This window comes from Boeremia exigua (genome assembly GCF_020726555.1).
Source record: "Boeremia exigua strain MPI-SDFR-AT-0100 chromosome Unknown C7974scaffold_1, whole genome shotgun sequence".
NCBI lineage: Eukaryota > Fungi > Ascomycota > Dothideomycetes > Pleosporales > Didymellaceae > Boeremia > Boeremia exigua.
The window spans coordinates 2,016,214-2,043,271 of record NW_025763518.1 but is presented as its reverse complement, the minus strand read 5'-3'; the positions used below and the strand labels follow the sequence as shown (position 1 = coordinate 2,043,271).

General features: G+C 55.1%; 10 protein-coding genes across 10 annotated transcripts; 8 read left to right on the top strand and 2 right to left on the bottom strand.

Moving 5' to 3' along the window:
- The first annotated feature begins 964 nt into the window (after nt 1-964).
- C7974DRAFT_325651 (transmembrane BAX inhibitor motif-containing protein 4) lies at nt 965-2,210 on the top strand. The gene is made up of 2 exons (XM_046138972.1): nt 965-1,350; nt 1,400-2,210. Exons 1-2 carry the CDS (start codon nt 1,121-1,123, stop codon nt 1,992-1,994), a joined length of 825 nt encoding a protein of 274 aa, XP_046002963.1. The 5' UTR covers nt 965-1,120; the 3' UTR covers nt 1,995-2,210.
- Nucleotides 2,211-3,179: 969 nt separating this feature from the next.
- C7974DRAFT_300705 (TLC domain-containing protein) lies at nt 3,180-4,792 on the top strand (the record flags this gene model as incomplete). The annotated part of the gene is made up of 4 exons (XM_046137809.1): nt 3,180-3,357; nt 3,413-3,726; nt 3,782-4,069; nt 4,118-4,792. The coding sequence occupies 4 exons, from the start codon at nt 3,180-3,182 to the stop codon at nt 4,790-4,792; spliced, it is 1,455 nt and encodes a 484-aa protein (XP_046002962.1).
- A 165-nt stretch (nt 4,793-4,957) lies between these two features.
- C7974DRAFT_383135 (WD40-repeat-containing domain protein) lies at nt 4,958-6,591 on the bottom strand. The gene is made up of 3 exons (XM_046140738.1): nt 6,300-6,591; nt 6,215-6,253; nt 4,958-6,165 (listed from the first exon to the last, which is right to left on the bottom strand). The coding sequence occupies exons 1-3, from the start codon at nt 6,406-6,408 to the stop codon at nt 5,147-5,149; spliced, it is 1,167 nt and encodes a 388-aa protein (XP_046002961.1). The 5' UTR covers nt 6,409-6,591; the 3' UTR covers nt 4,958-5,146.
- Nucleotides 6,592-7,295: 704 nt separating this feature from the next.
- C7974DRAFT_371351 (Septin-domain-containing protein) lies at nt 7,296-8,791 on the top strand (the record flags this gene model as incomplete). The annotated part of the gene is made up of 7 exons (XM_046140012.1): nt 7,296-7,304; nt 7,410-7,491; nt 7,548-7,664; nt 7,727-7,808; nt 7,846-7,998; nt 8,045-8,512; nt 8,560-8,791. 7 exons carry the CDS (start codon nt 7,296-7,298, stop codon nt 8,789-8,791), a joined length of 1,143 nt encoding a protein of 380 aa, XP_046002960.1.
- Nucleotides 8,792-11,883: 3,092 nt separating this feature from the next.
- Nucleotides 11,884-13,878, top strand: C7974DRAFT_16779 (PQ loop repeat-domain-containing protein). Its single transcript, XM_046136078.1, has 13 exons — nt 11,884-12,016; nt 12,071-12,162; nt 12,273-12,288; nt 12,337-12,347; nt 12,394-12,464; nt 12,511-12,545; nt 12,593-12,678; nt 12,731-12,821; nt 12,875-13,004; nt 13,051-13,107; nt 13,157-13,205; nt 13,257-13,601; nt 13,684-13,878. Exons 1-12 carry the CDS (start codon nt 11,987-11,989, stop codon nt 13,588-13,590), a joined length of 1,002 nt encoding a protein of 333 aa, XP_046002959.1. The 5' UTR covers nt 11,884-11,986; the 3' UTR covers nt 13,591-13,601; nt 13,684-13,878.
- Nucleotides 13,879-14,237: 359 nt separating this feature from the next.
- On the top strand, nt 14,238-15,495 carry C7974DRAFT_459889 (protein-tyrosine phosphatase-like protein; the record flags this gene model as incomplete). Its single annotated transcript, XM_046146123.1, has 2 exons — nt 14,238-14,975; nt 15,051-15,495. The coding sequence occupies 2 exons, from the start codon at nt 14,238-14,240 to the stop codon at nt 15,252-15,254; spliced, it is 942 nt and encodes a 313-aa protein (XP_046002958.1). The 3' UTR covers nt 15,255-15,495.
- A 1,002-nt stretch (nt 15,496-16,497) lies between these two features.
- Nucleotides 16,498-18,664, top strand: C7974DRAFT_439475 (uncharacterized protein; the record flags this gene model as incomplete). Its single annotated transcript, XM_046145282.1, has 3 exons — nt 16,498-16,958; nt 17,133-17,956; nt 18,003-18,664. 3 exons carry the CDS (start codon nt 16,498-16,500, stop codon nt 18,662-18,664), a joined length of 1,947 nt encoding a protein of 648 aa, XP_046002957.1.
- Nucleotides 18,665-18,677: 13 nt separating this feature from the next.
- C7974DRAFT_383123 (apolipo protein A-I binding protein-like protein) lies at nt 18,678-19,960 on the bottom strand. Its single transcript, XM_046140737.1, has 2 exons — nt 19,750-19,960; nt 18,678-19,702 (listed from the first exon to the last, which is right to left on the bottom strand). Exons 1-2 carry the CDS (start codon nt 19,759-19,761, stop codon nt 19,007-19,009), a joined length of 708 nt encoding a protein of 235 aa, XP_046002956.1. The 5' UTR covers nt 19,762-19,960; the 3' UTR covers nt 18,678-19,006.
- On the top strand, nt 19,901-20,971 carry C7974DRAFT_383120 (ribosomal protein S16 domain-containing protein). The gene is made up of 2 exons (XM_046140736.1): nt 19,901-20,358; nt 20,487-20,971. The coding sequence occupies exons 1-2, from the start codon at nt 20,098-20,100 to the stop codon at nt 20,634-20,636; spliced, it is 411 nt and encodes a 136-aa protein (XP_046002955.1). The 5' UTR covers nt 19,901-20,097; the 3' UTR covers nt 20,637-20,971.
- A 468-nt stretch (nt 20,972-21,439) lies between these two features.
- Nucleotides 21,440-25,671, top strand: C7974DRAFT_407902 (carboxyl transferase domain-containing protein; the record flags this gene model as incomplete). Its single annotated transcript, XM_046143278.1, has 6 exons — nt 21,440-22,920; nt 22,970-23,260; nt 24,114-24,205; nt 24,255-24,499; nt 24,547-25,029; nt 25,075-25,671. The coding sequence occupies 6 exons, from the start codon at nt 21,440-21,442 to the stop codon at nt 25,669-25,671; spliced, it is 3,189 nt and encodes a 1,062-aa protein (XP_046002954.1).
- Nucleotides 25,672-27,058: the final 1,387 nt, after the last annotated feature.

Sequence of the window (27,058 nt, the reverse complement as noted above, 5' to 3'; positions counted from 1 at the left end):
CAGCATGCCGTAGGTACGCCAGTTCTTTTATGGACTTCGACCGACCGCCACCACTCAAGCCAAAGGTACGAAACCGGGCGGAACTGCATGAATGATCCTGGGGTATGGGGGCCGTTATGTACAACACCGACAAGGCTGAAGCTGACATAGACCGAAGTAGATCTTCCATGTTGGCAAAACATGAGAAATAACGCCGTATTCTGTCACTCAAACAAGACAAATTATTGCAAGGTGTCATTAGACAGAACTCTGTCGTGAATCGACGTGTCCCGGTGTGAAAAGGATGAGCTTGAGAAGTGTTCGAGCAACAAGGCTGAAGTGCCACACCAAGGGTCTCCCCACCCAAAACAATCTCGACAAGTGCTGGGCGTAAATGGTATAATCCGATTGGCATGTTCTCTGGTAGAGCTTATTGTTGTGATTGTCACTAGGCCATAAGGCGTGGGTGGATTCGCAGATACAACCATGCATGCTAGATGAGGCTTATGAAGCAGCTGCGGTATGGTCCTAGCATCCGCCACTCAGCGCAGTCCTACAATCAAAAAAGATCAGTAATGCATTGACGGCATCGCCTACCATCGTTTTGTCCGTCAGAAGCGTGGACCTGGATGTGTGTTAACCAGGTGCTTTGCAACGCGCACCGAGGGTACAAGACGCCACAGGCTGTTAGCAGCTGGAGACCTAATGACCGAGCGAGGTATTCATGCTTGTCGCATATAGAGATACAACGAAGATTCGTGAACGAAGTTTGGTGGATGTTTCGCGCGCGCCGTTCGGGCAAGGCCGAGTGCTAGATGAAGCTGTATACAGGTTGAGTCTGGGTTAGTTTTGCTTGAAAGACGGTTGTATCTTCTCAGAAATACAGCACATAAACGTGTCTGTTAGACGCGTCTGTTCTTGAATATTCCCAAACTCTGGACGTGTTCGCTGTGTAGATAGAAAGCTCCAGACCTCATGCAAAGTTCACGTGCAGCCGCGGGAGCGCTAGTGCACGGGCTCACGTCATGCATCGTTGGATCCACGAAGCTTACCCATCTCCAACCTACAACGCCCCATCACTCGCCTTCGCCTTCAACTATCGTGATTGCGCATCGCAAAGTAATATCGATCGACTCCCGCGATGGCTGGTCCCAAATACCAGAACGTTCCCCAGCGCGACTCCTTTGAGGAGTCGTCGCACGCCCAAGCGCCACCCACCTACCAGGCAGAAGACCCTCAGCAGGCGCTCCTTTCAGGAATCCCCCGAAGCGAAAATGATAACTTGCCGGACGATTTCAAGTTTGGTGGTGTGGTAGCTGAGGCGACTATTGACATCCGTATGGCCTTCATCAGGAAGGTGTACGCTATCCTGTAAGCTGCCAACGCGCCGGAACTCCTGGACCAGGGCTAACAACAGCAGGACTGTCCAACTCTTCGTAACCGGCGGTGTCAGCGCGCTCTCCATGACTTCGAATTCCTACCGAAACTGGATCCAGGGTCACCAGTGGATGATGTTTGTGTCGCTCATCGGCACCTTTGTCTTCCTCGGCCTCACCTTTTGGAAGCGCAAGTCGTACCCCATGAACTTGGTCTTCCTTGCTGGTTTCACCGCCACGGAAGCATACTCCGTCTCCGTCATTGTGTCCTTCTACGAGTCCCGCATCGTCCTTACTGCGCTGGCGTTCACACTAGGCATCTTTGTTTTGCTGAGCTTGATCGCCTGCCAGAGCAAGTATGACTTTACACACTGGGCCCCGTATCTCTTTGGCGCTGTCTGGATCGCGATCATGTTCGGCTTCATGGCGGCATTCTTCCCGTACAACAGCAAGGTCGAGCTTGGCTACGGTATTGTCACAGCTTTGATCTTCTCCGGATATATTCTGGTCGATACTCAGTTAATCATGCGCCACTACCACGTTGAGGAGGAGATCGCTGCGGCGATTTCGCTCTACCTCGACATCATCAACCTGTTCCTTGCTATTCTCAGGATCCTGAACTCGCAGCAGAATGATTAAGCTTGCAATGCAACTCGGTTGGCTCTATTGGCGCAAATTGCAAGGCGTTCGGGGTGTTGAAGATATAAATGTAGTGTATCGAGGTTAGAGTACTTGTGTGCTTTTGCTATATCGACAAATTCATAATGCATTAGTACCATGCCAGCGACGAGATCCACAGTTTGCTGTCGTGTCCGAAAACTCAATCACGTCGTTCATGATGGACCAATCACGTCTTCCTCTCTGTATAGCGACCACCTCAGTAGTGCTGTGACATGTTTTGTATAAACGAGGAGCGTGCTTTGTACATGCAGCCTCAGTGGATGCTCCACCCGTGCGCTGGCGGGGTAGGAATGGAGCGTTGCCAATGCATGGGTGCATGATTGGCTGGCGAGCGAGACCCTGCGGAATCTCCGTCGGAAGCCTTGGCACGAGTGAATGAAGGGCACAATCAGGCCAGAACGGTGCACCGCAGCAAGACTCGCAAGGGCTCTGACGGAAAGGTGACAAGCTCCGCCGCGTATGCAGATCGCGACAGCCGCCACCTCCTTTTCCCAACAGTCCACTGGCGAAGGGTCAATTGCTGCTCGTCGGCCCTCCCGCGATCCCCTTGAGCTAGCAAATTCAAGCGAGCGCCGATTCGTACCCCAAAATCTTAGTGTTCTCCACGAGTGCAACAGGCAGCTTGCTCCCGCAACACTTGTCCAGAATTTGCGTAACCTGTTGGTGTTCTGACCACACACACTCGCTCATACGGTGACTTGCGGTATTGGAGACACAATTGTTGTGCAATTGCCAGCCAGGAGAGTGGGATCCGCCGCGCTTGCCTATCACATCACCTCTTGAACCTGGGCCCACACCGCTCCAACCGCCGAAACACCTGGACCATAACCCCCGCCAGCTGTGGACGACGCTGCACTCCCACAGCGGCCACCGAATCCCTTGCTACCCTCGACGACCCAATGCTTGCCCGTTGCTGAGAGCCACGGAGAAACCCAGCGACTCGCTCCAAGCACGCCAATTGCAAGCACCACGCCGCTTCTTGGACCACGTACGCAGTGCCCGCGCAAGACAAACACCCAATTGCACTCGCCCGCGCCCCCGTCGCTTGCTTCAGCAGCCCGCCAGCTTCTGCCCTTTATTTGATCATCCCCTCGCCCTCGAAACGCACACTTTTCGCGTCTGCATATCTGCTTCTCGCCCAGCATGGCCACCGCGACAGCGCCGCAAAACGGCGCCGCCGCCGCAATTGGCGCGCACAAGGCACAGCCCTGCGATCAGAAGACAGCCTCTGCTCCGAAACGCCGGAAGCCCACAGCTAAGAAAGTTGAAGACGAAGGACTGCTGGGAACGCTCTGCGCGCTGATCTGCAATCATCAGATTGGTAGGCTCGCACCATGCCCTGATAGCGCTACAGCTTGCTGATCATCTAATTGCAGGCATCTCAGTCAACCTCCTCTCGCTGCTGTTCCTTACGCACATCTTCTTCCCGCGCGCGCGAGATCGAACCACCAAGTTCTTCCACATGTCATACTACAACCCCGAGACCGGCATGTATACGTGTGGCATCGACGACCTGCCATACGTCGTCTTCTGGACTGTGGTGTTCACAGGCCTTCGGGTCGCGGTCATGGACTACATACTGGACCCATTGGCGAGGCTGGCAGGCATGAAGACAAAGAAGAGCCTTGACAGGTTCAAGGAGCAGGCATGGTTGATTGTCTACTACACCATATCGTGGTCGCTTGGCATGGTATGTTAATCGCGCAGATAGCGCGTATGGCAATCCCGCCGCTAACGCTCAGCAGTACATCATGTATAGCTTTGGCTTTTGGCTCAACCTCCATGACATCTGGGAAGGCTGGCCCTTCCGCGAGGTCGAAGGCGTCTTCAAGTGGTACTACCTTGTGCAATGGGCCTTCTGGATCCAGCAGATCCTTGTTGTCAACATTGAAGAGAAGCGCAAGGACTACGCCCAGATGCTCACACATCACATTTTCACGACCGCGCTGATGTTCCTGTCCTACGGCTACTACCACATGCGCGTCGGTACCGTCATCTTGTGCATCATGGACTTCGTCGACATCATTCTGCCTGTAAGCGCAACGCGGCAATCTCTGAACGGCAGCAGCTAACCTCCTCAGATCGCCAAGCTCCTCAAGTACATGGGCTACACTAACATCTGCGATATCGCATTCGGTGCCTTTGTGCTCTCTTGGATCGTTACCCGCCACGTACTCTACATGATGGTCTGCTGGTCTGTCCACGCCCATGCCCCTCTTCACATCCCAGCCGGCTGCTATTTTCCAAAGGGAGACAGCAGGTCCTTCATCCCCAAGTCCAACGCGACCGAATGGGATCGCTACGGCGGAAACGCGCTCTGGGGCAGTCTCCTCAAAGGATACACCGACCAGAACGGCCCCGTCTGCTGGATCCCAGAGCTCCGCTACTGGTTCCTTGCGCTCCTCCTCACGCTGCAAGTGTTCTGTTTGGTGTGGTTCGGTCTGATTGCGAAGGTTGTGTATAAGGTACTCAAGGGTAACGGTGCGGAGGACGTGCGCTCCGACGACGAGGAAGACGAGGAGGTGCTCGAGGACGAGAAGACGGACACTGTTCTCAACATGGCCACCTCAGGCGCAGAGAGTGGGTTGAGCCACCCGCTGGAAGAAGAAGTCGGCGTTGACGCGCTCACATTTGCCCGTTTGAACGGCGCGAGCCAGAGGCGCCAGGCGAAGCGCGAGTCAAGCAGAGCAAGCGGAATTAGCATACCCGACCACAAGGAGCTGCTTGGGCGCATTGGGTGCGACAAGCCGTCGTAGGGTCAGCGAGTGCCGCAGAGCCTTGCAGTGTTGGGTATTGTCATGGACGGCCCAAAAGTTTGTGGGTCTCACGGCGTTATTGAGGATTGCGGGAGGAGGAATACTTCTCTATCTATTTATACGACTGGATTGGAACGATGGTTATGCATACCCTAGAAGCATATATTGTTCCTCGTTCATCCCCGGACGGCATGCGTTCGTAATCTTCGTGACTGTGCCGGGGCCGCTATGCAGTGAACGCCAGATCCGAGTCCCTAACCCAACACCACCCGTAACACCTGAGAAATGCGAATATCCTGTCTAACACAGCACCCACCCATCACAGTCAACCTCGACAATCGGCCCATCCCGCTTCTAGTCGAGATACCGCTTCCACGCCTCCCGCCACACCGCCCGCTTCCCGGCCTCATCGAACCCGACCACGAACTTCTCCCACCGCGCATCCTGCCCCGCTCCCAACACCACCACCGTGCTCTCATCCAGCCATCCCAGCAGCCCCTTCGTCGGCCGCCCGCCCGGCACCCCCGGGATCCCCGTTTGCTGCGCGCCCGCGCGCGTTGCGTCGCCCATGCTGAACTTGGCGCTGCAGTTCGAGTACGTGTCGCTGAACTGGCGCGGCAGCAGCGGCAGCTTCGCGAGCATCTTCCACTTGTGGTCGTCGGGGGCATCCGGGGACGGGGCCGCGGGCAGGTCGAAGATGTGCAGCGTGGACTTGTCGCTGGTGACGGCGACGCTGGAGCCAGAGGGGCTGAAGGCCAGAGACAGGATGATCGCTGGGTCGACGCCGCGCCGCAGCTCGAACAGTTTCGTGCATGCCGGGATCGACCACAGGCGCACCAATGTGCCGGATTCGCTGGCGCTGGCGAGCGTGCGGCAGTCGCGACTTAGGGCCAGGGCGCGCAGGGGCGCTTCGTGCGCGGGGATGATGGACACGTGGTGGGTTGCGAGGTCGAGGAGTTTGATCTGGCCGGGGGCTCGGCCGGGGAAAGCGAGGGTGGAGGCGGCGAGGTCCGCGAGGCCGAGGGGGTTGGGGGCGGTTTCGTAGTCTGCGATTTTCGCGGGCGGGATGCGCATGTGGTAGATGTTTACGCGGTTGAGCAGGACCACGACGAGGTGCGTTTTGGACAGCCGCACGCGCTGCACGGGCGTGCTGAACTCGAGAGACGTGCTGATGCGTTGTGTGGCGTCGTTCCAGATTTGCACCTCGTATACCATGTCAGTATGCGAGAGCAGGTCCCAGCTGGTCGAGTCTGAGGCGGAGGCGGAGAGACAGACCTTGTTCTGCGGGAACTTGGGCTGTTTGCCGCCGCCGATGAGGGCGAAGTAGCTCGTTTTGTCGAGCATTTCCACGCTGCCGATGCCCCCGCCGATTTCTGCTGGTGTTAGACGGTGTGTGGTGATATGATTTAGGGAAATAGGTACCATGCGCGACTTTCTGCTCGGCCTTCTTGGACCAAAATACTGTGCAAGTCAGTGCGTGATAGAGGTAGTTGTGTTAGGCGCATACTGCGAAAACCAGACTCTAGTGCTACGGAGAAGTAGGAGCTGTCTGCGTTGAAAGAGGCAGATAGGGCGAAAGGCCCTTTGTCCGAGTCCAACACTGGTCGGGTATTCATGGTGTCTCAGATGTATATGGTGATAGTGTGTGATGTGGGGTATCAGATCTGGGGCGGATTGCGTCAAGGCAACGAGCGGTCATGCGACGGCCGGTCAAACGGCGCAATGAGCTTCACGTGGGGGCAAGGCGGCATGCTAGTCGAGCCTCAGTATCGAGTGTTGTTTGCGCCGTGGTTCCGTGACGATGCAGTTGTCATCCAGGGTTCAAGCTACCAGTCCAGCGCCCAAGCTCCATGATCTGCGGGGCTAGTCGAAGAGTGCTGGCCGTGCACGTGACGCTACCTACACCTGACGGCTGATGCAGAAGGTTAATTTCGTCCAATATCGAGGATAATTCCTGCTTGGACCATTTAAGCCAGCTTTTGAATTGTCCACCTTAACCCTTGAGTTCTTGAGCACAAGAGTACACTCACTGTTGTTGACACCTGGCACCAGCGATGGAGTTAACGTGTTCACCAGCCTGACTGCACCTTTATCATTGTCACCTTGGCCGTCCTATCATATCAGGAGACTTTCGCAGTATCTTGAGTTGAAGGTCTTAGAGCATTTAATGACGGCAGATTCTCGATCGTGCAGCCAATAAGTCACACTAAAGACTTCCTGAAACGTGTGTAATGTGTTGCCAACATCTCATTGCCTGACTGTTTGTTGCTGGGGTACATCTTTCCGTAATAGGCCAGCGCGCTGCCAAGCCAGGAGACGACGACCGGGGAGGCGGCCGCTAGCGAGCCCCTTTGCATTGCGCAGGGAGCTGCTGCCAACGTCTCCAAAATATCTCGACGACACCTCCGCAACACCCATTGACTGCCGCGCGCCCGTCTCACCCTTCCGCCTGCAGCAGCCTCGCTCCAGGTCACGACCCCGCAACCACACAACACACGCCAAAATGTCCTCAGTACGGCTCCCCCGACACTACCTTTCCCCATGCGACTCACGATGCCCCCACGATGCCTGCCCCGTCCACGCCGGGCGCTGACTGCAACCACTAACACTGCAACAGATGCTCAACACCAGGAAGAAGAAGAAGAATGTCAAGAAGGGAATCCAGTTCTGCCTGATGGTATGCGGCGCTTCAGGAACCGGTACGGACGCGCCTGCGAAACGCTCTCAGGCCCGCGCTAATTGGAGCCATCAACAGGTCGCACAACATTCGTCAACACCCTCTGCGGCAAGCCCGTCCTCACGCACAAAGAGTCGGACGACCCCAGCACCGCCCACATCGAGGAAGGCGTCAAGATCGAGCCCATCACAGTCGGTGCGTCCACTGCAACAACCAACAAGTCGTGTCAAGAAGAGTGAGCTGACGAATTGCAACAGAACTCGATGAGGAGGGCACACGCATTGTCATGACCATTGTCGACACCCCTGGTTTCGGAGACTCGATCGACAACGAGGCCTGGTAGGCAATGTCCCATCTGCACTGATTGCAACACCAGCTCACATAGGCGCAGCTTCGAACAGATTGAGGGCTACATCGAGCGTCAGTTTGATGACATCCTTGCCGAAGAATCGCGTATTAAGCGTAACCCCCGATTCATCGACAACCGTGTACACGTGCTGCTGTACTTCATCACACCTACCGGCCATGGGTACGTCGCCAACCACCCGTAAGCACGCTCAAACTGACGAGTATAGTCTCCGCGAACTCGACATTGAGCTCATGAAGCGTCTTTCGCCCAAGGCGAACGTTATCCCCGTTATTGGCAAGGCCGATTCGCTGACACCCGCCGAGCTGGCCGAGTCGAAGAAGCTAGTCATGGAGGACATCGAGCACTACCGCATCCCGGTCTACAACTTCCCCTACGACATCGAGGAGGATGATGAGGACACAGTCGAGGAGAACGCAGAGCTCCGTGGACTCATGCCCTTTGCCATGGTCGGATCCGAGGATGTCATCGATATTAACGGTCGACGAGTACGAGCCCGTCAGTATCCGTGGGGTATCGTCGAAGTCGAGAACCCTCGCCACTCAGACTTCCTCGCTGTTCGCAGCGCACTGCTCCACAGCCATTTGGCTGACTTCAAGGAGATCACACACGACTTCCTGTACGAGAACTGGCGTACAGAGAAGCTCAGCAGGAGTGTTGAGGGTGGTGCTGAAGCGTATGTATACTTGCGTCCTTTTCTGATTATTGCTAACGACGTCACAGCGGCTCGTCGATGAACCCAGAGGCTCTTGCCAGCCAGTCTGTCCGCCTCAAGGAGGAGCAGCTGCGACGCGAGGAGGAGAAGCTCCGCGAGATCGAAGTCAAGGTACAGCGCGAGATCAACGAGAAGCGACAAGAACTCTTGGCTCGCGAAAGCCAGCTGAAGGAGATTGAAGCGCGCATGCACAGGGAGCAGAGCGCACACCTAGCAGAGAAGGAGGCGGAGGAGGCATAAGCCAAACCACTCAACAATCATTTGTAATCTTCGGCTTACATCTGGCATCCGGCTTCGCTTTACGAGTCGGGCCGTGTGAGTAGCGCGTTCCCATTCGACACAACATTGGGCGGACCTAAACCTATCTATTGCAGTTCTAGGCGTTTGTAATGAAGGGCGTGCGCACGGCAGCTGCTCGAGATTAAGGTCAGATTAGGGACGTTGGGTTTCTGCTCTTTTTACCCCAGGTAGTGTTGCATGCCGTCTCGACCTGACGCTACTTCTTTTATGTTTCTTCAAGACTTCGATGCTTATTCCCCCGCCTTTTGGTTTTCATGTAGGAGATAGTAATCCACCCTTATAATTACTCGATGGTGAATCCACGTCTGCTGAAGAGTGCAACGCGAGTGCCGTGAACGTGCCTTTGCATCGCTGCAAAGTGACGCAACTCCGTGACTTCCCTGGTTTTCATCACCCACCCACATAGCTCCACGATCATGACGCCGACGTTCTGCAAGTCTTGTGGAACACCTGCGTTACACGATCCACTACGACACCACCCACTCAATCGGCATCGACCGCGGGTTGTCACTGACTGTCAAGGACCAGACGTGGCCCACTGACCCACTGGCTCGTTTCCTCTCCTTCACAGCCAACCAGGTCAGCCAAGGCTCAACGACGCTCGATGACATTGATAACGCACTCTGATGAGTGACATATTGGACCTCCGACTTCTCCCAGCCAACATCGGATTTGGGTTCTCACCGCGGCTGCCGCCGAACGGAACGAAGGATGAGCTGCAGTCAGCACAGTCTTGCTCCAGACCGCAGCTGGAAGATGATCGGCTACCGTTATAGTGCTTGCATGCATACTGCAACCTAGGTATTCTACCTCTTGTAGCCCCGCCACCGGACGAGTTTGGGTTCTTCGCTCGAAACGTGTTTCCCCGACATGGCGTTTCTGCCCAACGCCCATTAAATCTGCTATCGTTGGTGTACGACCCTTGCACACTCGACAGCACGCCGCCTTTTAGAACGAGCGGAGAGCGCAGCGTGTCAAGAGCCGTCCCGTCCCATCATCTCGATGTCGGTTCGCCGAAGCACGACCGCGCACGACTATACAGTATCCAGCAGCCGGGCCGTATGGCCACAGCAACATACAGTGATCCGGGACCTTCGGATAGTCTTGAGTCTTGACACTGGCGGCCAGATGCCCCTCATGGGTGGCATGATGCGATCTACGGCGGGCGAGCAGATGAGGGCAGTTGTGGTGGAGTGCGGCCCCGGTTGATCGCGGTACAGCGCCTGATTCGAGACCACGAAAGCCCTCTCTTGATCTTCACTCATCCAAGACGTCCATGAAGCTCTCCACAGGATTCGGCGCCTCTTAACGACATGTCATATAGCTCTTTCTGCAGCAGTGCCTTGATTCGCTCGTATCGAGGTGTACGTACTCGCTGCGGATCGCAGTTGGGCCGGATTTTCGATGTCGCCGGGCTGTGTCCCGCGGCACCAGCGGCTGAGTTCGAAAGGAAGCTGGATCATTCCACCTCAACACAGTATACACGCAAGTCAACGGACATCAGCGCAGTGTACGGCTCGCACAAGAGTAAGCGATGAAGAAAAGTTACAACCCGCGAACCTTGGTTCGTCGATCGGGTGTTCGGCCGCTGTTGCATGCATCATGCAATCCTTTGTCCCACATTCGACGGCACGACGCCTCGTCATTTTGGACCCTCATCTTTGGAATATCATGATTTATCGCGCTTTGCGCGGTTGCAAAGAAAGATCAAAGCTCGGGCTAGCTACTAAGACCCTTAGACATGGTGGCACCAGCTGCTAAACGTTAGTCCCTGAGCCTTTCAGCACCGCCAGAGGGGAACTCTATTCCGACTGAACAGACCGTCAAAGCCTAGACCTCGTTGCCTGCGTCGCTTCACCCTAGCTGTATGTCACCCTGTGCATCATCACAGCGGATTTCAGCTGGCATGCTATCCTATTCTGGTGCCATGATTCGAGGCTTGCTGCAAGCCAGCCTGGAGGATTCAGGAACCGACAGACTAGGGCGGCACGCTCAGATGGGGAAATCGCAGAGCCTCCTGTTACTCATCTGACCTCCGGCCCAATCACGGGAATACCGTCAAGGCCTGGAAGGGATCCGTCGCGCTGGGTTGGGCCTGCCGTGTAATGCCAGATCTTCGACCTCAGCTCGGTGAGCGGGCTTTGTTCCGCGGCAGTATCGACGCCACGCGTTATCTCACGGTCCCTCACCCTATACGGGATACCTGAATAGACCGCATCATGCGTAGGAATGTCTCGAATTCGAGCCATGATGCAGTGCAGGGATGTTCATTGACTGCAAGCAGTTTTCGCCACATCCACATGCATCGCCTCTGCAGCGGATGCGGGTGGCCGGCAGCCGCATCGCTTCGTCCAATGCAGGGATTCCTGCCCACAACATCTCACAGACAGGCGCTTGGCCTTCATCATCATCCTCAGCAGTCCCTTGAGATCAAGATGTGTCCTTAGTACTCTCCTAAGCTGGATGAAAAGGTGTGCGAGGTAAGCTAGAGTCGCCAATCGGACTGCGCATCGGCTGGAGAGTCGTCGCACCCCTGCACACTACCTCAAGCCACATCCACTTGCCGAAGTTCAACGCTTCTGCGATCACTGCGATACTCCAGCGCGGATGCAGGGGCAGCTGTTCCCCGGCCACTGAACTACTCCTAGCGTGGACCTCAAAGCTCACTCTGGTTCCTGTTTCGAGCCGCCTCCACTAATCCTGCACGCGACTGCGGCGGCAGAGCTAGTAAATGGTCCTCTGACAGTCGTCATCAAGAAGCATTTGCCTATGCGCAGCCAGCCTGGTGCCACAATTACCGTTACCAGTTATGCTTGTGCATCTAGTTCTTACTTTGCGGGGACGGGCTGGCGCCTACTTGTTGCCTGCCCCTGTCGTCGGTACCTTCCTCACCTTTACCTTTGCTTGAAACTACCGGCCGCAACATAAAACTACATTATCACCAAATCGCACCTCCATATTGAGAGTGATCATTACCAGTATTCTCTTCTGCTTCACTTCGACACTACTTCAGCCTCACACCAGCACTAATTCAGCTTGCGCTTTCTTGGCTCCCCTTGTTACACAGCCTCGGCTTTTGGCACTGAACGTCTACGTTTCTTTGCTCTACTCTCATCAGTCATCACATCGTGAGGCATGGACAGACCACAGGTCTCAATACCGCCCGTAAGTATGCTCGAGTTTTGTTGAAAGACGATTCGGACTGACATGTTACTGTAGGCTGCGGACGTGCTTGGCGTAAGTAGAGTCACCACGTTTGATCTCAGGGACTATACTAATCTGTGGTTGCAACGTACAGACACTAGGAACTGGTACGTGTGTTTTTGTCTCCATCTCTCTGCACGTTATCTGACAGTTCTGCAGTGTATGCTTCACCTCCAATCTTGCTGCCGAATTGTCACTAATCATCATGCTTGTCTAGCTGCTGGTGTGTTCAGGTAAGACATTGCGGTTACTTTGCACACTTCGCTTACTGACCATCACAGATCATCCCACAGTACGTATATTCACCGACCCGTCGTACCGTCTTCTCACGCGATTAGAATATGGCATAATTATCGGCGAAAAAGCACCGAAGGCCTGCCTGGCACGATGCTCATTCTCTGGTCAATATGCAAGTTGTCTACATGATTACAACAAGCCCTAGCTGACTCGATTAGGTGGTGTGCCATTCGGCGTTTACGCAATCGTCCAGGTACAGTCATCGATTACGGTGATGACACAGCAGCTGATATCAAGTAGAACTTCAGTTTCGCCCTTCAGTTCCAGCCTCAGGCTTTCGCTGCCCTCACCCTCATCTCATGGGGCCAAACACTCTACTACCACAAGTAGGTTCGACACGCACGATTGTAGTTGGTATTGAGTGCTAACCGTTCGCAGCAAGTGGAAAGCATGGACTGCCACCGTCGCGACGATCCTTCTGGCATTAAGTTTTGGCGTCATGGAAGTGATATTGATCTTCACACTTCAAGTGAGTAACTTCCCTGGCTTTACAAGATCCGTGTCACTGACTCGTAATTTCAGGGCCCTTACGATCGCGGTGTCAAATGGCCGATGATGCTCATGGCGATCTCAGCTACGCTGATCCAGATCGCTGGACTAATACCACCGTACTTCGAGCTCGCCAAACGCAATGGTCGAGTTATTGGAATTGGTATGCACACTACTGGTGAATTCAGGGAGTCCGCTGACATCCGAAGACTTCTGGTTCCTGCTCATCGACTATGCTGGCGCGTTCTTTTCACTCATGGCATTGAGTCCGTTATATCCTTTCTCTAATGACCACCTGACGCTGACTTCTTCTAGTTGCACAGCAATGGTTTGACAGCCTTGGCGGGAGCTTGTACATTGCATGGCATGTTGTTGTCTGAGACCTTGGAACGTAACCTCAGCTAACTGTTACTAGTATGGCACTCGAGACTGGCATCTTCATGTCGCAAGCGATCTGGCTGTGGCGTGTCCGGCACGTCCGGCGAGAAGCAAAGAAGGCAGGCAAGACCTATGACGAATACGTCGCCGAGAACCCCTCGAAGAAGATCCCGCGATCCGAGTCGTCCGAGACAGTTGTCGACGTCGAAGCATGCCACGACACAGAGAGGCATGACAGCTTGGGGGCGGAGTCTCAGCCTTCGTCGAAAGAGGAGCAACACACAGATGCAATCCCCCTATCACATTGGGATAGCTTCGTCCAGAAGTGGAGGACCCTGGTACTCAGGCCGGCTCCTGGTGCCCAGTCATGATCGTTATGTTTGTATGTCCTTTGCTCTATACCCCCTGCAGGTGGACTTTGTGTCCCGTCAGATGGCCTGAGCTCTAATAGTTTGTGTTAAAAGTTTTAACAGCGTGGGTGGATGTTTGTCTTGAAGCCACTTGGCTTGATCAAAAGTCATTGCAGTAAAACCACGAGATCATAATTTCTTTGACAAGCAGTAAAAGTAGATGACCCATGACCAGGGTTTGATGACCATGTTTCATCCAAAGCTCTTGCTTACTTTATGTTTTCTTCCACGTACAGCGTTTGATCGTTTGACTTTACCTATGTTTGTGTTTGTGAATTCACTTAGAATTTCCCAATTCGGCCAGCCTCGGCCCCAGTCATCGCGGGGCAACGTCAGCCGAATTCGACATCTTTGACGCAACTTCACCGGCAAAGTACATCCCTTGGTCAACTGATCCTTCACATTGAATTCTGAAACTAAATGAGCCCGATATAGAAAGTTGGACGTTTTCCGCAACAAAACATTCGAACAACGCCACCAGCCTCCAGGTACTATTTAGCGGTAGCTGTCCACATATTCACAACTACAACAATCACCACCACTGTCCAGCAACTCAACTAAGCACCTATTTTCAGTCATTTCACTTACTCAATCTTCAAACAACCATCATGGCGGCTCACGACAACTCGCCTCTGCCCTCCCCTCCTTTCTTCCTGATACCCAACATCAACAACCTGCGCGATGCCGCCATCTCCCTTTCAACTCCCCACGGCTCTATACGCCAGGGGATTCTCTTCCGCTCCGCCGAAGTCAGCAAACTCGACCGCTCGGGCTGGGACGCCGTGCATGCTGTCGGCGTAGCACACGTCTTTGACCTGCGCTCCAAGCCCGAAGTCGAAAAGGGCTGGGCCGGCATCGTCGCCAAAGTCGACGGCACCGAGGACGTACGACCCAGCTGGCTCGTCGATATGGAAAGCGCGGGTGTCCAGCGCACGTGGGTCCCGGTATTCACGGAGACGGACTACAGCCCCGAGAAGCTCGCAGAGCGCTATCAGAAGTACATGCAAGACAGCGTCGAGGGCTTTGTGGCAGCCTACCGCGGGATCCTGGCCAGCGGCGGCCCAGCGTACAAGCAGATCTTCACGTACCTCGCCAACCTACCGCCGGCATCCGCACAGCAAAACGCCGAAGCACCCGGCGCACACAAGCTGGGCGCCCTGGTCCACTGCACCGCGGGCAAAGACCGCACGGGCGTGTTCTTCGGGCTGCTGTTCGACTTCCTGGGTGTGCCGCGCGCGCACATCGCCGCTGAGTACCAGCTCACCGAGCCCGGGCTAGCTCCTGTCCGCGACGCCGTGGTCGAGCGCTTGCTGCAGTCGCCCGGGTTCCAGAAGTATATGCAGAGCGTTGCGAGCGGTAAGGCGCTGTCTAAGGAGCAGCTCGCGGAGATTGTGCAGAATGGTGATGCGTTGGGTATCCAGACGCAGGACTTTTCGCCCGAGGTTAGGGAGAAGGGACGGCAGGCGGCGCTGAGGATGGTGGGGGCGCGGAAGGAGAGTATTTTGGCTACTCTGGAGATGGTGGATAGGGAGTTTGGGGGCTCGGAGAGGTATATGAGGGAGGTTTGTGGGTTGGGGGATGCGGAGTTGGAGGGATTGAGGAGGGTGTTGGTTGTAGAGCAGTGACTCCCTGGGGCGAGGGCGGCGCTGTAGCGGAGCGTGTGGGGTCTCGTGCTATGAGACTCAGGACATTGACAGTTGCTCACGCTCGGCACAGTGTGGTTGTTTTGCTCAGATAGCAGCCGCTATCTGTTGACCTAGAACGCGCAAGACGTGTATCTGCGTGTACATAGATTAGATTCGATACTTTTTCCTTGTGCGACGCCTCAGTCATCTCTCTACTCCTTCCCCTTTTTTAAACCTCTCCCTGTTACCTTCCTGTCACTCAGAATCTTAGTGTACATATCCCACACGACTCACACTGTCGAACAACATCATTACACAACATCACTTCGCAACATTCCCAAACTTGCTGGTAAACATGTATGTGTGCTGAACACTTACATGTTGGACACTTACTCAGCATACTATAGTGAGAATTACGCATGGTGTCCCAAGGCGCGTCCGACCAGTCAGGGTGTATGTGTTTCGAGAGATCAATTTAGTGGTAGCCCTATAGTTTATGAACCGCGGTAAGAATAGGTTGAATTCTACAGAATACCAGATTATCGGTTGGACGTACCTGCTGTACATACTCAAAAGCCTTGCCTAGATGGGGAGGTGCAGTGGCTCAACAACGGCGGAGCCTCACCCCAACCCCATACCCTGACCAAGAAACTAGCAACTATTTCCGTCTTCTCTTTTCCCAGCATCGTTGCTTCTAAATACAAAACGCGTCAGTTGGGTAACATTCCACTGAAAACGGCTACACGAACGCAGAAGATCATCTGCATATGATCGCGCGCCCTGCGTAGATCAGACTCTTGGCCTTTTGCGTCGCTCGAGCAAAGTCACAGTACATCCCCTACCGAGTTATGCATAGCATCTACGAGTCAAGTGCAACATGCAGTGCAATTGATGTGACACAGTCGCACACCCACAGCCACACACCCCGGAGAACTGGCTCGAAGAAGGCTCAAAATTACTCAACTGCTGGCCAGCCTTGCCGTCTACCGGTGAATGCAGCTCACCGTGCCAAGACAGCACAAGGCTACCAATTGCCTGCTATGACATTGATTGGGTGTGGATGTTCCCTAGATGTCGTACGGACCGCAGGCTTACTTCTTGTGCATGCATTCGACGCATAGCGGAAGTTGGTACGACACACGATCCCATTTACTCAGCTGTGTCCCATTGGGGGTCTTCGAGATATATTTGACGACAAACCGTACACGGAATGGGCATGAGTCTTACCCTTTCTTCTTACACCATGTCTGATTCGTGCCCCCCGAAGATCCTCGACGAGATGCACCAAGCCAACTCTTTGCAGCAGAATCAAACGAAACATCATTTGAAAAAAGTCCTGTTATCATCTGCTTTCATCGTCGTTCCTATGGTGGCTTTCACTATTACTGTTCTTGTCGTACTCTTTTCCAATGTTGTCGATCTCGACTATTGTCCACCCTCTCAGCTCTGCAACCATACGGTCACAGCAGGCATGAACAGTACGGATTATTATGTCGACTTCCCAGTTGGTCGCCTCGCTTTTGTGGCATCTTTGTCATCTACGTTTAGTCTGGCATTGGTCGCGGCTATAATGACAATGTATGGATACGTCGTTGCTAAGCAGGTGTTAAGCTTGCCGGAAGATCTCGGTCAGCAAACCGGATCACCTTCATCTCATGAGATGAGTACACTGATTCGAGTCCTCAATGGGGAAATCATACTATTGTATGATTTGACAGTGCGAGGCTGTCGTCACCTTTTTCGGCGTGACGCAAGAAGGCGTGATAAATCACAGCCGACAAGTCGAATCCTCCGCCTTTGTTGTGTGGTTTTTGTCACCGGCATTTGCACTAGGTCAGGGCTCACACTACATTCATAGCTATTCTAACTTTCACCTAGTGTTTCTATACAGGCTGCCGACACGTACTTACATATCGTTATCGATGCAGTCAGTACAGAACAGCTGAAGCTGACCTCAAACAACGGACTGAATCTCAGCAGACGCTTGGCACCATGGTATTTTGAAGACCCCCGTGATGGAGTGATGAAAAGGTCAATTACCTTCAGCCGCGCTTTTCTCCACAATGGAATGAACGAAGATGCTTATCAAAATGGAACTGGTAGAGTTTGGAAAGCAAACCAAACTTCACTTCTTTATGCATCGGAGGAGGTGGATTCTTACGTGCTTAACTACACAGACCCTGCCGGCATATCGTATGCAATAGTGCAGCCTTCAAACATCGATGAAAGTCTGGACTGGATCGGCACGGGCTACGGAGTATCAACTCAATGCACCGGAGTACCACAGTACAGCTGTCGCACGGAATCGCAGTCGTCGGGTGGGAACGTTATGCACTGCCCTGCAGATGGAGTTTATCCTAACGTTACCATCCTTTCCAAACTGGACAGGGGTCTCAGGACATGGAATTTTGACTGGCATAAAGCATGGACCGAAGCATCGCCCTATGATGATCTGTCACGAGATATTGGGTGGATGATAAAACGAACGCGCGACTCGAGATACCGTTGGGACCAGAACCTGACTCTTCAGGACGGCAATACAATCTTCAGTAATCCCTGGCACTGGTTCGCCAAAGTCACTATTCTGGGGGAGACTTTCGAAATGCCTCAATCATTCATCAATAGTGCGTTAGTGTTGAGGTTCAATGAGTCACTTGAGAATGAAAACAGCCCCTTTATTCTCATGAAATGCAAGACTTCCGGTAAGCTTCTACGACTATATGCGGTATTGAGCTAATCGCGTTGTAGTATACGACACTGTCCACACTGTCGTGAAAGGTCGATTGGTATCACTGAACACAACACTGAGTAATGGCTCAGTAGCGGGTATTGTGTCACAATTGAGCATCGAGGCGGTAGGCACATTAGCCGTAGGCTCCAACTCCGCACTGGCGAGTGTCAACCACAACTACACAACACCGGAAGCTTTCGTCACCACATATGAGCAGTCCATGAGCAAGTCCATGAGCGTGCCCCTCATCACGTACACCGTGCCAGAACAAGCAATCTACGCCCACCGCCGCGTCACCTCGGTCATCACCCGTCTGCCTAAAGTAGCGCTCTGGCTTCTCGTCGTCGCTAACAGCATATTCACTGTCCTCGGCCTGGCCATCGCCGTCATAGCCGCGAAGGCAGCCTCGCCACGTACCCACCAGGCTCAGATCAGACTCAGCACGTCTGGTCTTGCGGCACAGCTCTTTGCATCGCCGCACGCCCGGCGTGAAGCAAAGAATGATGCCGAGTTATTCCAACAGGGGAAGCGGAGCGTCGTGGGCATAGACACCAAGAAGGTTCGCATGCGATCGACGTCTTTGCGAGGAGCGGAGTTCGTCACTGTCGACGCGGTTGTTGATGTTGAAGATCAGAGTGGAGAGGAGACGCTTGGTTTGCGCTCTACGCACACCATATAGCTGACACGCACCTACGACTTCTATACCGTTGCTGATGAAAATCAGTGCTATTGGCAGACGATTATACCCAGAGATGTGCTATTTTGATCACTGCGAGTGTCTGTAAGAACGACAGGAGGCACTGCCATACTTTACCGTGCACACAATTTGATATAGTTTGCAAAGTCACGATAACCTGAATAGATGTGAAATCAACCCCATTTTCTTCCTCTGAAAACAAATGTGAAGATATACTGGTCTGCTCACAGCTTGACCTCGATTAATCCTCACCCTTACCGTCCGTCCTTCGATCCTTTGCTTTCTCCTTGCATATCCACACTTCCTTACTGGAATGACCATCTCTCACAGCTTCCCCTCAAGCGGCACCTCAGCCACCTGATCCAGCCCCTCATACTTCGGCACATCAAACCCATACTTCTCCGCGATCCCTGGCCCCACAAACCGCCCGCCCACAAAATGCCTCCCCTTGAACCACTTCACTAGCGGCTTCGGCGCAGTCAAACTCACCAACGCCGCCGGCATAAACCCCTTGCCAGGCCCCTCCTCCCTGGGCCCCTCCTCAATATCCCACGACGACGGCGCATCCACCGCCAGCACCGGCACCCGCGTCTCCGCCAGCGCCTGCACCACCGCGCCAAACGGCTCCCTCACCTCGCCCTTGAACGAAAATCCAAACACCGCGTCGATCACATGATCCGCGTCTCGCAGCGCCGCAGGGAAGTCCGCCGTGAACGGCACGCGCAGGTCCTCGAGCTGCGTGCGCAGCCGCGCAAATAGCTCACTTTTGCTCTGCTTGGGGTAGTACACGGTCGGGCGGTAGCCGTAGTGGAACAAGTGCCGGGCGGCGACCAGCCCGTCGCCGCCGTTGTTGCCCGGGCCGCAGGCGATCAGGATGCGGCGGCCGGAGCTCAGAGGGTGCAGTTTGAAGAGCGCTTGGGAGATGCTGAGGCCGGCGAGTTCCATTAGTTGGTCGAGTGAGAAGGCGCCGCTGGACATCAGGTCTTGGTCCAGGAGGGCGGCGGTTTTTGCGGATATTGTCTGGGATGGTTAGTTGAGTGGGTTGAAAAGGGGGTAGAGGGTTCTACTCGGAGAGTCATTTTTGGAGCGGGTGGATGTTTGGTTGATAGATGTGTAGTGTTTTGGAGATTGTGTGGTGGGAGGTGCGATTACATCACTGCTCGAGTGAGGACCTGCATGGTCAGGATGCGGAGATGAGGCAGCGAGACATGTGGAACGCAGCGCATTAACAAGATATCTATTTTCTGACATACAAAGACATCAGATTGTCATCCGACCTATGTCTTGCCGAACCCCCGATCTATGTCCGCGTGAAGTAGCCCCCATCACGTGCGCGGCAAAACCCCGGCCCAAAATATCTCGCCCTCAAACGACCGCGACTTCACCCTAGCACCACCGCACTCCATCCCGCCGCCATGGTCCTGCGCATCCGCCTGTCGCGCTTCGGCAAGAAACATGCGCCATTCTACAACATCGTGCTGACGCACGCCCGCACCGCGCGCAACTCGCGGCCCCTCGAGGTTCTCGGCACGTACAACCCGATTCCGCAACCACCGCGACCGGGCGACACCTACGGACGGCCATGGAAGGATATCCAGCTCGATGTGAGCAGGGCGCGGTACTGGGTTGGTGTGGGCGCGCAGCCGAGTGATACCGCGTGGCGGTTGTTGAGCATGGTGAGTGAGGTCTGGAGTTGGTTGAGAGAAGCGTGGGAGCGCGAGCTAGGAACGATGAGGGTTCTGGGGAGGGGATTGAGCTGGCGACGTGGCGCGAGTGGTGGAGAGCAGTGTTGACACGTGCGCAGGTTGGCATTCTCGAGCCGCAGTACCGCATCTCCAAGATCCAGGGCCAGGTCATCAAGGCCGATTCGGCGGCGAAGTCGCTGTTGCCGGAGACACCCGTTACGCCTCCCGCGGAAGCAGAGGTCACGCAGGAGCAGAAGGCCGAGGCGTGAGCGCGTGCATTGGGAGGACCGCCATCTGGCGCCACAGTGGAGGACTACCGCGAATGACGACAGCTGGGTTGGGCAGTGGAATTGGAATGCTAAAAAACGATGATTGAGTTGATCAACGCGAAGAGAGAACGCAGAGGCCGAGAGCAAAAGGTCGCTTGGTCGGACGAAAGATGAAAGACCAATGAGATGCATGAATGGGCGTTATTTGGTATACCACGATGTAGACATTGTATCATATACCTCACACCAGAGGACTTGTACATGCTGTAAGAATAGAAAGCTGCCTCGGGCGAGCTCAATACCAATTCGCCGGGCGTTATTCGTCCAAAACCTCACTGCACATGGCGAGTCCAAGTCTCTCCACCTGCGCAAACGACTCTACCAGGACACCGGTTTCCAAGTGTCTACTCGGTCAACCCCAGCAAGAAAGATGTTCATTTATTTCAGCATACACCCACTCCAACCCAAAGCGGTCAATAAACGGAGACCTAACGCACCTCCTGCATCCGGTTGGCGCGCCTTCCCCCGCAGCCGCGGCAGCGCTTTGCTTCGGGTTTGTTCCGCGCCGCCAACCCCAGCTTTCACGACGCGACGTTCTTGTGTGGTCTTGAGCCGCTGCATAACCGAAATGCGCGGTTGGTGAAATTTGCGACTTGCTACAGCTCCCCGAAGTTCCCGGTGTCCTCAATTGCTGGTGCTCTACTCGTTTGCTGCTTTGTTGTGCTCGGTTATAGCTCAGGTACATGCGCTCGGTAGTCAGGAACTCACAATGACAAGCTAACAGCATACAGCATATTGAAAGCATGGCCTCCAAAGTCCCGTCGCGCGAAGCTCTGACGCTGCTGAAGCACTCCATCCGCCCAGCAGTCGCTCTCCGCTCGCAGGCACAGTCGCGTCTGCTCCCTTCCGCGGGTGCTTCGCTGCGCGCCCAAGCTCCAGCTCATCCGTCACGCCAAACATCACGCAGCACGGCAACATTCACGCACTCTCACCATGCCGACGCCGTGTCTGTCATCCCCACATTGGTGGACACTAGTTCAGCAGACTTCAAGGAGAATAGGCGTGAAATGGAGGAAGTCACCGAAAAGCTGAACGGCCTGCACTCCAAGATTGCACAGGGCGGCCCGCAGAAGGCACGAGACAAGCATCTTCAGCGCGGCAAGATGCTCGTTAGAGATCGCATCACGGCACTGATTGACCCTGGGACACCATTCTTGGAATTGAGCCAAATGGCGGGCTATGATGTCTACGAAGGCGAAGACACGCCGGCGGCTGGCATCGTGACTGGCATTGGAACAGTGAACGGCGTCCAGTGCATGGTTGTTGCGAACGACAGCACGGTCAAGGGCGGCACATACTACCCACTCACTGTCAAGAAGCATCTCCGAGCGCAGACAATTGCGCAGGAGAACAGACTGCCGTGCATTTACCTCGTCGACTCTGGCGGTGCCAACTTGCCTCATCAGGCTGATGTCTTCCCGGATGTCAACCATTTCGGCCGTATCTTCTACAATCAGGCTCGCATGTCGGGCATGGGCATCCCCCAGATCAGTGTTGTGATGGGACCATGCACAGCTGGTGGCGCGTACATCCCCAGCATGAGCGACGAGAGCATCATTGTCGAGAATCAGGGCCATATCTTCCTCGCCGGCCCGCCGCTCGTTAAGGCCGCGACTGGCGAAGTCGTTTCAGCGGAGGACCTGGGAGGTGGCAAGCTGCACAGCGAGGTGTCTGGTGTAACGGATTACCTAGCTGTCGACGACGCCCATGCCCTGGTCCTGGCACGGAGAAGCATTGGCAACCTCAACTGGCACCGCAACCAGACTGTCTCTGTGAAACCAGCTTTCAAAGAGCCACTGTATGACCCAAAGGAGTTGAACGGCATTGTGGGCACGAACCTGCGCAAGCAGATTCCCATTCACGAGGTCATCGCACGCATTGTGGACGGGTCGTCCTTCTCTGAGTTCAAGCCGCTGTATGGCTCAACACTCGTCACGGGCTTTGCGACCATCTACGGACACCCCGTCGGCATTGTGGCCAACAACGGTATCCTCTTCAGCGAGAGCTCGCTCAAGGGCGCGCACTTCGTGCAGCTGTGCGGCAAGCGCCAGATCCCGCTAGTCTTCCTGCAACACATCTCAGGCTTCATGGTCGGGCAGGATGCAGAGAAGGGCGGCATTGCAAAGAACGGCGCCAAGCTCGTCACTGCTGTCAGTTGTGTTGACGTGCCTAAGTTCACCGTCGTTGTTGGTTCGAGCGCCGGCGCTGGCAATTACGGCATGTGGTAAGTTCAATCCCTGCCCCACGTATACATTGACTGACATCACATACAGTGGCCGTGCCTACTCACCACGCCTCCTCTTTACGTGGCCCAACGCAAAGACATCCATCATGGGTGCCGAACAGCTCTCCTCTGTGATGGCGGCAGTCGGCAAGTCGGATCCGGAGCTCAGGAGCCGAATCGAGCACGAGAGTGAGGCGACATTTGGATCGGCAAGGCTGTGGGATGATGGGATCATCCCTCCCGAGCACACGAGGAGGGTGCTGGGTATGGGACTGCAGATGGCATGTGGCGGGCAGAACACAGGCGTCGAGAAGGAGAGCAAGTGGGGCGTCTTCAGAATGTAATTTAGCAGCTCAAACATCGAAATGACATGTACCACCTCATCACTCTATCTATATGATGCGATGTCGTGCGCTCATGCGCGCGCACCGTGGTACAGCGCGCACCGAAGACATCATAGAGCGGCGCCCGAAATAGCTCACGCCTGAGCGCCCTCCCAATCTCCACCCCGGTTTTCCTTTACACTCGGCGCCACTTGGCGCGAAGATCAAGCTTTCCGCCACGCCTGCTGACCTCACAGCACAAGCCCGTTCAAGCCTCTGTGTCGCTGCTTGCGGCCTTTGCAACGCTCGCGACCGCTCGCAGCGCAACTCTTCGCGTCGCGTCGGCGCCAATGGCAGCGCACCGCAACCCCGCTACGGAACTCTTACACTGCTGCTTGTAATAATCGCGCGACTTCGGTAGGCAAGATGCATGCACCGGTCAGCAACGGCGGGACGTCCAATACACCCGCTTTTCCGGCCCACCATTAATCCAACCGCGAGCGCGATGTGAGTGGGCGAGCGGTCGTTCACGCATGCTGACGCATCCGCCGCAGCCAATGGCGCACACTGCACACGAGCGTGCGAGCCGAACACGACCGTGGCTCAGCGGGGGCCTTGAACAGTACGAGGCAGGGTTGCGCGAGTGCGCCTTGGGAGCCCGCTGATGAAAGCAGACCAGGAATGGGAGGCGCGCATGCGGCGCCCGCTTTATGCTGCCTTAGGCGGCGGGTGCCCGCTGCAACGCCTTTACTCCTCTTTCCACCGCCGTTCGTTTTGATCCTGCCTTCTGTACGTCTGTTCGTGATTGAAAGGTTGTGTAACGGAATTCTTGGTCAAGTCGCATGGTTGAGTGGGTATGAGGTTGTTCAGCCCTGCGCGCGCGCTAGCGGCGCTCTGTCTGCTGCCCACGGATCTCGTGCGACCTTATGTTGGCGCCGAAGTGTTGGATCCCAATTCACCTGGTGCGTGGAATTGCAGCGCTGGAGGGTTCAAGTGCTGATACGGACACAGAGTCGATCAAGAATGTGTCGTCGAACATTGCGAAAGAGCTGGTGTCGTACTATGCGACCAAGGATGAGAAGGGCTGGCATGTGCTCGGCGGCTACCCGGGTGTGCTGTATGAGCCGTACTACTGGTGGTTAGCTGGGGCCATGTTCGGGACGCTGCTGGATTACTGGCGGTATACCGGGGACGACCAGTATAACGATATGATGCGCGAGGGCATGATACATCAGTTTGGAGAGCATCTGGATCTGGTGCGCCCCTCTGTGTGTATCTCTATGCGCTGATCTAACACACACAGATGCCTCAGAATCAGTCCAAGAACGAAGGAAACGATGACCAGGTCTTTTGGGCGTTCACCATGATGTCTGCCGCAGAGTACAACTTCCCTGCCCCGCCCGACGACAAGCCCGGCTGGCTCGCCATGGTGCAGTCCGTGTTCAACCAGTTCGTCACGCGCTACACCAAGGAGGTTGCCGACGGCAATTGCGGCGGCGGCATGCGCTGGCAGATCTACCCGTGGCTGAACGGCTGGACGTACAAGAACACGGCCTCCAACGGCGGGCTGTTCCATCTGGGCGCACGCCTCGCCATGTTCACGAAAAACGACTCCTATGCGCTGTGGGCCGAGAAGGCGTACGACTGGATGGACAGCACGGAGCTGATCTGGGACGACGGCACCATCAACGACGGCATGGCCATGACCACCGACCCGCCCTGCAAAGAAGCCGACAAAACCCCCTGGACGTACAACTACGGCATGATCATTGCCGGTGCCGCCTACGTATGCATCTACCTCCCCTCTCTCTCCCCTTACTAACGATCCCAGATGTACAACTACACCAACGGCGCCCCCAAATGGCGCGGAGTCCTGGAACGCCACCTCAACAAATCCGCCATGTTCTTCCCCGAGTACTACCGCGGCATCATGTACGAAGTCTGCGAGCCCAAGATGCTGTGCGACACGGACCAAGAGTCGTTCAAAGCGTACCTCGCGCGCTGGCTGGGCGTGTGCATGCAAATGGCGCCCTGGACCTACGACACCATCATGCCGCGGCTGCACACCTCCGCGGTAGCCGCCGCGCAGACCTGCGTTGGCCCGTCGCTGCACGGCGCGGGCAACTACGCGTGCGGCATGCGCTGGTGGATGGACGGCTTCGACGGCGTGCAGGGCGTTGGGCAGCAGATGACCGCGCTGAATGTTATCAGTGTGCTGAATGTGCAGCGTGTTGATCCACCGTTGTCGAGTAAGACGGGCGGCGAGAGTAAGGGCGATCCGGGGCTGGGGTCGGGGAGCGTGGATGCCGATTTGCCGCTGCTGCATCAGAATGCTATCGGCGCAGGGGATCGGGCGGGCGCAGCGATCTTGACGATTCTGGTCATGGGGTTTGTGTTTGGGGGCGCGTGGTGGTTGTGCGTGGAATGAGTTGGGGGTTGATCTGTATTGAATCCATGATATTTCTTCAAGGTTGCGGTGTTGAGGGGTGAGAGTGCTTGGGTCGATGCTGATATGGATACAGGTCCGATGGCTTAGCAGTGCTGTCATCGCACGCGAGTATGCCCCCCGATACAGCACGAAATCCGCCGTTTAACGTGGCCTACCGGCTCTGCCACGACGTTCATTTCATCCACTGCCTAGCAGTGATCCGTCTATCCGCTACGGCAGCCACGTAGCTGAATAGCACTCCCGCACTGTTCCAGCATCGTTCATCATTCCACTAGAACCGAGCTCGCAGATCCTCGCAGTCTTGACTCTCAACTCTCGATTCTCGATTTCGATTCTCGATCATCATCTCATCTCGAGATGGCGTGTATCTGGCAGACGGTCCATCCTGCAGTCACCTGATTAATCAATCCACTATGTATGGACGGCGATGCCGGTGCGGCAGGCGTGTTGGCACAGGTCCGGCGCGGAAGTCTGTTTAGAGCAGAGTGAGCGGCACGGACGAAAAGCGGACTGTGTCATTTTTGGGTACTATACTGTGTGTGTATCTAACAGCCGTGGCATTGAGCGCCTCGCAAACCGCCACTTCTGCAGTCGCGCCAGATGGAAACCCTGGCAATGAGGAGGAATAGTAGAGAGCAACAGAAACGATCTCGCAGTGTGGATGGACCTACACATGTGGATCTTATACATGTACTTTCCAGCATGTGGCCTTTTGGCGTATACGATTCTCACATTGCTACGACCTAGCTACAACCGATCACCACGCTTGGACACCGAGAGTGTTGAATGCCGAAACCTACTAGTCACATGACTCAGGAACTCCATATACGTTTCTCTCTGTCGACATACAATCCTTTCCCCAATGAACCATCCGAGTCACTTTCGGCTTCCTTGCCTCCTGTGAATAGAGAGGAGGACAGGTATGTACCGACGTATTCGAACCTATCTTTTACTCCATGTTTTGTAGATTTGCGTTCTTCGCTTCTTCCTTCGTGCTTACAGGGAGGGTAATCCTCCGGCTGATAGCTCACGGGTATCCATTGAGAGTTTGGCCAATCTTGAACAGCTGCGACAACCTCTTAGAGCATTCAACTTGCTGGATGCATGCCACGCCGGCGCACTTTAACAGCTCGACGATGCCCCCCTGTACACTACGTGCATCGCTGTTGCCTAATTCGTTTGCCCAGATGCGCTAACGCAGTGTGCAACAAGGCGGGCGACGACGCACCCTCCGAGCACCGTACATGTACACCTCACACAACAACGCACGGCATATGGCGCCTACCTGATTTCGGCTCGTTTTCGAGGTTCTCACTTGGTGTAAGTGCATTGACATACCCCGAAAGGCAGTGCTGATGTGCGTGGG